This window comes from Apteryx rowi, unplaced genomic scaffold (genome assembly GCF_003343035.1).
Source record: "Apteryx rowi isolate R43461 unplaced genomic scaffold, aptRow1 scaffold_1183, whole genome shotgun sequence".
In the NCBI taxonomy this organism is placed as follows: domain Eukaryota; kingdom Metazoa; phylum Chordata; class Aves; order Apterygiformes; family Apterygidae; genus Apteryx; species Apteryx rowi.
Genome location: NW_020447401.1, coordinates 92,202 through 100,754, shown reverse-complemented (window position 1 = coordinate 100,754; position 8,553 = coordinate 92,202). Strand labels below are relative to the sequence as shown.

Sequence of the window (8,553 nt, the reverse complement as noted above, 5' to 3'; positions counted from 1 at the left end):
GGGGGGGAAGGGGGGGGCGCTCACAAAAGCACGCATGCAGACAGTACAGGGACATGCCTAGGAAGAGGCCGACACCACGTCTCCGGCACCGGCAGCCGGGGCTCGGGAGCGGGCGAGGGAGGGCGCCGGGCAGAGCCCCGGGGCCGGCAGGGCGGCGGGAGGCAGCGGGAGGGCTTGGGAGACACCGCGGGGAAGGAGGGTGCCGGGGGCCACCCAAGCTCGGCAGAGGTCGGTGCCGGTGAGGAGGGGTGCAGGCATGACCCAGCGGGATGGCGGGGGGGGGACATGGGCAGGGGGTCCCTGGAGCGTCAGGGGCCAGAGAGGGCACAGAAGCGCAGGGGACGCGGCTCGCGCTGGCATCCCCTCGCCTCCGCAGCCTGCCCCGGCCTCGGCTCGGACCGGGGGCCSTCGGCAAGCCGAGGGGTCTCAAAGCACCGCGCAGGGCTCCTGCCCTGCCGGGGGGGGGGGGCTCCCTGCTGAAGCGCTTCGGGGCCCTGGGAGGCGACCAGAAACGGAGGGCGGCGTTTCCCTATGCTGGCAACGAGTCCCCAAGGCACCTCGCAGCCCCAGCTGCAGGAGGGGACACTGGTGCGGGACCAGGCTCGCGAAGCCACCCTGCCTGCCGTGGGGAACCGGCTGCTGCTTTGCGATAGCTGCGGGCTCGGACATGGGGAATTGGCTACTGCTTTGCAATAGCCGTGGACTCGGACATCGGGAATTGGCTACTGCTTTGCAATAGCCGTGGACTCGGACATCGGGAATTGGCTACTGCTTTGCAATAGCCATGGGCTCGGACATCGGGAATTGGCTACTGCTTTGCAATAGCTGTGGGCTCGGACATGGGGAATTGGCTGCTGCTTTGCAATAGCCGTGGACTCGGACATCGGGAATTGGCTACTGCTTTGCAATAGCCATGGGCTCGGACATCGGGAATTGGCTACTGCTTTGCGATAGCCGCGGGCTCAGACATGGAAAACGGCCACTGCTTTGCAATCTAGTCACGGGCTCGGACAGTCCGGGCTGGCCAGCAGGGAACGGGACTGGGACACGAAGGAAGTTTCCTGGCGAACTTGGGAACGGTGCAATGCTCGAGGGGACGAGCCCGCTCATCACCCCGCGGTGCGGCAGTGCCGGGATGGGAGAGGGAGCGGCGGAGCGAGGCTGCCCTTGCCGGGACTGGTGTTGGCCTCACCACGGCTGCAAGAACCGAGCACAGCACTCTGCGACGGCACAAGGCACACGACGAGGTAGAGACCCACCTATCAGATAGGTCTAGGGACCGCCTGCTCTCAAGGGAGTGCTGGCGGCTGGTCCGCCTGCTCGATTCGGAAGCGGACTCAGCGTCGCTGCGCCCGTTTGTGGCAGAGTCTACGCTACCATAGCGTCTGCCGGGGAGGAGAGGAACATGGTCAGCAAGGTCCCGGGCGCCGCGCCGCGYGCCCGCCGCGGCTCGGCGCTGCCTCTCCTCCGCATCCGCCGGGCGAAGGAGCCCAGCAGGGCGCCGGGGCTGCCGGGAGGAAGGCTCCGTCGCCGGGAAGGGCTGCGGCACCTCGTGCGGGACGCTGGGGAGAAGCCGGGCTGTGCTGCAAGCGCGGGGACGAAGCGCCCGTGCAGGTGTCCCTGCCTGTGGCTCTGCCTACAGCCCCAGCCCTGCCACCTCTCGGCGCTGCCTCTCCTCCGCATCCGCCGGGCGAAGGAGCCCAGCAGGGCGCCGGGGCTGCCGGGAGGAAGGCTCCGTCGCGGGGAAGGGCTGCGGCACCTCGTGCGGGACGCTGGGGAGAAGCCGGGCCGTGCTGCAAGCGCGGGGACGAAGCGCCCGTGCAGGTGTCCCTGCCTGTGGCTCTGCCTACAGCCCCAGCCCTGCCACCTCCCGGCAAGGACAGTTTGGGGGTCCCCCGGGCAGGGACTCAGGGCAGGGGGGTGACCCGAAAGAGCGTGAAAACTCATCTGCCTTTTGAAGCAAAAATTCCCAGAGGAAGGGCGGCAGGGACGGCGGCAGGGACGTGCCGCGTGCCCAGGCGCTGGCACCGGCCCCCTCCTGCCCCTCTTCCTCGCCTCTCCGTCCTTCCCCTCCGCTCRTCCCCTCGTGTCACCCCCGGGCCCTCGGGAGCCTCTCCCACCCAGCGGGTGCCTGCCGGGCAGGGTGTAAAGCGCAGGGCCGCGGTGAGGGCCGGGCGCGAGTGCTACCTGATGGGCCGCTGGTCCGAATAGTCCATCTCGTAGCTCTGCATGGAGTCGGTGTAGGAGTCGCGGGAGCTCTGCTGCTGGGGCCGCACGGGGTACTGGTGCACGGAGGCGTTGGGCTGCGAGGTGGTGTAGTAAGGAGGCGGGATGCTGTTGCTGGTCTCGCTGCGGTAATCGCTGTCCCGGTCGTCCACAGTGCTGTCGGGGTCGTCATCTGCAAAGGGCCGGGCGGCAGCGGTGAGAGGGATGAGGGACGGACCCCGCTGCTGCCACCACCGTGTCCCCAGCTCCGCGGGATGATGCTGGCCAGGACGGCTGGGGGATGGTCGCTGGGGGGCAGAGGGGAGGGGGACAGCCCATGGGGACAGCCCTGCCCGGGGAAGGGACGCTTGGTGCCGCCGACCGGCCCAGAGCCACAGGCGGCGAGGCCGGAGGCAAGACTCGAACCCAGGACCCTCCGCGCCCCATCTCAGGCCACAGGGTGGCAAGCAGGGGCTCGTGCTGGGGACCGCCAGGCTCAGAGGAGAGGGGACAACGGGATACTTACTCTGCTGTTCTCCCCAGCCAAAATAATTCCAGTTGCCTACAAAGGAAAGGGGCAGAGACAATAAAGACGGACGCGGTGCCGGGGCGGCAGCGGGAGCCGGGTGGGAGAAAGCAGGGTCTCCCAGGCACGGCTGGACCTGAGCCGGGCAGCTGGACTCAGGATCCGCTCCCACCCCCTGCCCCGGGGTCCGCAGGTCTGCCCCGGTCCCCGGTCCCAGCACGGGGGTACTTACAGCACTGGGAGCCGTGAACAGGGAGAGGCTTTTCCTGCTCCTCCTGGAAGGCGTACTGGGGCGAGACGGGGCCGGATCAGGGTCCGCACCGCCCCGCAGCCCTGCGCAGCCCCTCGCCACCCCCGAGACCCACAGGCAGGGCGATGCCGCCCCTCGCCCTGGCCCCGCTCTGCAGCGGCTCCCGGGGGGGACTTACATCGTCCTGGTCCCGCATGGCGTTGAGCTGCTCCAGCTTCTTGGCCCAATACCTGGCCTCCTCCTCGGGGATGTCTGAAAGGAGAAAGAGCCCCGATCTGTGGGGCAGATCCCCCCAACACGTCCCTCCCGGCTCAGGGCCACCAGCTCTGACCTGCCACCCTGGCCCAGCCCTGGCTGTGACCCACGGGGAGCCCCCCAGCAGCACCCCRAGGCCAGGGGGAGGAAAGGAAAGGTGCAGCCCAGGTCCCCGGGGGCAGCGGGGGTCCGGGCGCCGGTACCTACCCAGCGGGAGCTCGAAGCGGGTGTCGAGGAGGATGCGGTGGAAGGTGGGGTCCTTGGTGCCCGAAATCTCGTTGTCTGTCATGATGACCTGGGAGTCGAGTGTGAGCCATTCCCCAGGACCCTCCTGCGGGGGTGCAAGCGGGGGGGCTCAGCAGAGCTGCCACGGGGCCCCCGCACCCTGCCCACGCCGAGGAACCCAGGCGTCCGGCAGGTGGGTGCAGCAAGCCACAGCCTGCGCCCAAGGGAGCTGCCCCGGCTCCCGCTGGGGCGGATGGGGCCCTGGCCCCTCCGGCCACCCCAAAGCACAGGGCTCCCGCTTCTCCAAAGGGCAGCCGGGACTGGGGGTCCTGGGCGGGCACAGCCTGGGGGCCGCCCCGCTCCCTACCTCGTTGGACTGCCGGATGGTCCGGAGCGGGATCCACACCGTCCCCACCATGGTGTCCCAGATGAGCCCCTTGTTCCACACCTCCACCGTCAGGCCCAGGTCCAGCCGGTTGATCTCGCTGCCGGGACAGGCGCGTGGTCACCCCCCTCGTCGCAGCAACCCCCCCAGGGACCCCCGCTCCTGCCCCATCCCCCCCCCTTCCCGGTCCTCGGTGCAGCCCCCAGTGGACTCCGGGATCTCCCTGGGTGCCCCAGAGCTGGGGCACCCCGGGGGCCCTGCTGGGTGAGGAGGGGGCTGGTGGGGGGGGCAGGGGGGCTCGCGGCCCCGGCACACTCACAACATGAAGTCCTGCTCCCAGGACGGCAGGTTGCCCCGCACCGCGATGGTCGTGCTCTTGACATTTTGCACCTTCAGCGTCACGTAGGTGTTAAATTTCTCTGCGGGAACAAGGTGAGGGTGACGGTGGCGCTTGAAGGGGGGGGGGCGCAGGATGGGTCCCCCCCGTGTGCCAGGGGCTGCCGCGGCTTGGCTGGGAGCCCCATCTCATCACGTCCCCCGTCCCCTCCACCCCATATGCCCCGGAGGTGGGAGCGAGCCTGGCATCCCCTTGCCCCCCCCCCAGCCCCTGCCACGTCCTGCCAGCCCAGGAGAGGAGCCCCATCCTGTCCCCCCCCCCGGGATGGGGCCACTCACCTTGGGGCCCGTCGAATTTGGCCTTTTTAACTGCAGAGAGACAGAGAGAGAGAGGAGAGATTTAGCCCCGGCGGCCAGCACCGGGGGGCTGAGGACCCCCAGCGAGGGCACCGGGGGGGGGAAGGACCCCAGGCCCGTCCCCCAGAGACCCCCCCGATAAAAAAACCCTGCCATCCAAACATCTCCTTTCGACCCTAAAACAGCAGCCTTGTTCCATCGGGGGGGTCATTCGACCTCTTCGCCTCCCCCCCCCCGCCTTTGAATTCAGGCCCTTTTGGGGCAAACGGATGGGGTTTCTCTACAGATTGCAGCGTTGGGGAAAGGGGGGGCGGTTTGGGGAATTTTCCTGCCGGGTTTAGCCCCCCCCCACCAAGGCTTGTCCCCAGCCCCGGCCGGCTCTGCCCCGCTCCCGGCAGCGCCAGGGTTAAGGCTCCTTCGCCAGCCCGGCGCTCCCGCTCCCAGAAACCGCTGACCCGGATCGGGATCGGGAGCCGTCGCAGCTCGCGAAGGGAACCCAGGCGCCGTAACGGTGCCCCCCCCCCGCTCCCGGGGCGCCGGGGACGCTCTCCCCACCCCGCACCCCCCCCCGGGCACCCCCGCTGCGCCCCAGCGCCGTCCCCGCTGCGGGGCCCCGGGGACGGGGAGGGCCCGGTTCCTGCCCCGGATCCCATCGCTCCGGGGCACCTCTGGGCCGGATCGTGCCCCGAGCCGCGCTCAGCACCACGAGGACACGCTCCGACTCGGTTCCAGTGCAGGATTTATCTCCCCAAATGCAGGATTTCCCTCTTTTAGGCAGCTGATTACAGACCCCCCCTCCCACTGTGCTCCACCCCAGTGACACCAGTTACACCAGCGCAGGGGGTTACTGGGAGCCACCGCCGTGCAGCCGGSGGCGGTCGCAGGGGGGCAGAGCGATTTGGCAGCCGGGTTTTGCCAGCGATGGGGAGGCAAAGAGGCGCCGCGCAGCCGGGGGCCGGGCGCTGCCGACGCCGGGGGCCGACGGGCGCCGGCGATGGCCCCGGGGCTCAGAGGAGGGGACCGGGGGGGGGGAGGGAATGACACAGCACCCGGCGACCGGTTAAATGACGCGGGCGCCAGCGGGCGGACCAACGTGACGGCGAAGGGATGAAAATAGCCCTAGCGATATCAAAGGTAATTAGATTTCAAAGCCGCGCCGCTCTGCAGCCGCTTATCGCCGGCCGCCGGCACCGCGCCGCCCCGGGGGAAACTGAGGCACGGGGCGACCGCCGACTTGGCACAATTCCCTACCAGGACCCAAACCCTCAGCCGGGCAAAGGGTGCCGTGCCACCCTCGGAGCCGGGACGGGGGGCGGCGGGCGGCTGCGTGGACGCGCACTGCCCCGGCACGAGCCTCGTGCAGACGGGGCAGCGCCCGCGCCGCGTGGGCGCCGGGAGCCGTTTGCACCCAGCAAGAGCAACGGGGGGGATTTGTGCGTGGCTCGGCTCTCGTCCAAGCGCCAGTTGCATTTTTGTTTAATAAGGAAAGCGCCTCGGGGAGGCTGCGGGGGGTCTCTAGCTAACCGGCCGGCCGGCTTTTTTCCTCGCTTTTTCTTTCTCTCTTTTTTTTCCCAGCGTCGCCAATTTAAAGAGTTCAAAACCCCACGAGTCGGGCCCAGACAAAGGCAGAAACGGGACTGAACATCACGCCGCTCCGAAAATAATTGGGGAGCTTTCAGCCCCGGCGGCTGCTTTGAGCCTCTAAGAGGCTCGGGAGCTTCACGGCTCTGTGCAGCTACGTTGCCCGGAGGGAGGTGGCCGGCTCTTTCCCTGGAGCAGCGTCCCGGGGAATCCCAGGACTCCCGGAGGCCCCGGGCTCGGGCTGCTGCCCTCCGGGGAGGCCGGGGAGGGGCCAGGCTGTCAGTCCGGCCGGCGTTTGGCTACCCCTCGCCCGGGGCATGCCGAAAACCGCCTCCTCCTTGCCCCGGCGGCCAGATGCATCCTCCGGGGCCAGGCGCTCCGCGCCCGCCGCTGCCTCCGAAACGGGAGAGCGAAGGAAGGAAAAGCTCCAAAAATACCCAGGCTGACAGGAACAAATAATTACCCGGGGACCACGTGGCTCTCCTGGCTGTCATCTGCCGCCGGGGAGACATCCTGCTGACACCATCTGCGGCCGCCGGCCCCGCGCTGGTTGCCCGGCCGCCGCGGCGCCTGGCCGCCGCCACTGCCCCGGCGCCCCGCTCGCCCACGGGTCCCCGCGGCTGGGCGCGCGAGTGGGCAATCCGCTTTCGGGGTGGAAACCTCGGGAAAGGCCAAATGCAACCCACGTGCCTAAGCAAAGGGCTGGCGATGGCACAAGCCCTCGTGGGAGCAGGGTACCCCCAAAATAAGGTGGAAGAGCTGAAGTGCTTCGCGAATCGGTGGGAATCAGCCCTGTCCGGTGCGGAGGAGCTGTTTGACAGAGGGGGAAACTGAGGCAGGCGGGCAGGGACCGGCTCGGTGTCCGACAGCGCCTTCACGCACGGGAAAGGGGGAGCAGGGTCTTCCCCGGAGCACCCCAGGGCCCCGCCGGATCGCGGGGATCGGACTAAGAGCAACCGTGTAACCGCCGGGCCGGGCCGTGCTCCCGCTGTGGCGGGCCTGGCCGGCTGTCCGTCCGTCCGTCTGCCTGTCCGTCCACCCCCCTGCCCGTCCGTCCACCCATCGCGCCGTCTAGCTGCTCATCCGTCTGCCCACCCCTCCGTCTGGGAAGGGCCGGGGGCTCCCGGCCTCCTGCCCACGTCCCGGCGCGAGTCCCCACGTCCCCTCCGAGCGCGGGGAGGAGGAAGGACCCGGCGGGCTGGGATGCCCCAGTGCCGGGTGGATGCGGCTTTTCCACCCTCGGGTCCCCAGGAGGTAAGAAATGGGGTGATTTTTAAAGGAAAAAAAAGCTGCTCGCAGCCAGGCGAGGTGGCGCCCGGGGGTGGCGGGGGAAGCCGGCGCGGCCCCCGCGGCGGCCCCCAGCCTATTCCGAAGCCGGAGCGAGCTATTTATTGCCGGCCTCCCCCGGTTCCCTCGGCAGGTCCCCGTGCTATTCCCAGCCCTCCCCGGAGCTGCTCCGAGGGGCGGCTCTGCCGAGGGTGTCACCGCCGTGTGACAGTCCCCGGCGCGGGAGCCGCCGTCTCAGGATCAAAGGCAGGTTCCCCCCCTCCGGCAACCCTGCAGAGCGCATTTCCCCCCCCCCCCAAAGTCCCCTGTCCGGGGGGGCCAGGGAGCGAGGACAGTGGCTGCCCTGCGGTGCTCCCCCCGGCCACCCTTTGCCAGCATGGCCCTGCCCCGGGGGGGTCTCCAGGGCTGTCACCTCCCCTCCTTCCCCTCCTCACATGGGGAAACTGAGGCCCGGGGCAGGCTGCAACCTGCCATAGGTGCTACAGGCCGGGGTATCCCAAAGCTGGTGACAGTATCCAGCCGGGGGGGGGGGGGCACACGCATCAGGCCCTTCCCAGGCTCCCCCGCCCCCTCGCAGGCGGGTTTTGGCACCTCTCCCGCTGGCGATGCCCCCCCGCCACCCCCCCCGTCGCTGGCCGGGTATTTATAGCTCCTTGCCGGGCGCCTCCGTGGAGCTGTCGGGGGCTGGTGCCACGGAGCAGCTGGAGCTGCGATGGGAGCGAGGGGGCCGCAGCAGCACCCGAGGGATGAGGACACGCCGGGGGGGGGGTGGGCACCCACACACCCACCTGTGCTGGGGACAGCAGGGGCCACTCCCGGGCATGGGGATGCCACCGTGATGCCACCGTGCTCCTGCCCCCCCCCCCAGGTGAAACCCCAGCAGCCTGCGGCCCCCCCAACATCGCCGGGTGCGTCGCCCGTCCCCGAACCTGCGCAGATGGGGGATCGCGCCCCCCCCGCCGTGCCCCAGCGGGGCGGCTCCTGCCAGGGGGTCTCAGCCGGGGTTGGGGGGGCGCATCCAGCCCCCCCGCCCCCGAGCAGGCAGTGGGGACAGTGGCGGGGCCGGGGGCCTCCAGGCTGCCCGAGGAGGGGCAATGCCCGGGGTGGGGGGGAGAGCATTTGGGGATTTGGGGGAGTGCAGTAGGG

General features: G+C 69.7%; 1 protein-coding gene across 1 annotated transcript in view; it reads right to left on the bottom strand.

Moving 5' to 3' along the window:
- UNC13A (unc-13 homolog A) overlaps positions 1–8,553 on the bottom strand; it is a gene marked incomplete at its 3' end in the record, with an annotated part of 28,645 nt that overhangs the window by 17,613 nt on the left and 2,479 nt on the right. Inside the window, exons 2-9 of the mRNA XM_026084151.1 lie at positions 4,522–4,551; positions 4,166–4,265; positions 3,829–3,946; positions 3,444–3,567; positions 3,160–3,233; positions 2,964–3,018; positions 2,732–2,767; positions 2,188–2,398 (exon numbers count right to left, since the gene is read on the bottom strand). Coding sequence (XP_025939936.1) covers positions 2,188–2,398; positions 2,732–2,767; positions 2,964–3,018; positions 3,160–3,233; positions 3,444–3,567; positions 3,829–3,946; positions 4,166–4,265; positions 4,522–4,551 — 748 coding nt within the window. The remainder of the gene's footprint in view (positions 1–2,187; positions 2,399–2,731; positions 2,768–2,963; positions 3,019–3,159; positions 3,234–3,443; positions 3,568–3,828; positions 3,947–4,165; positions 4,266–4,521; positions 4,552–8,553) is intronic.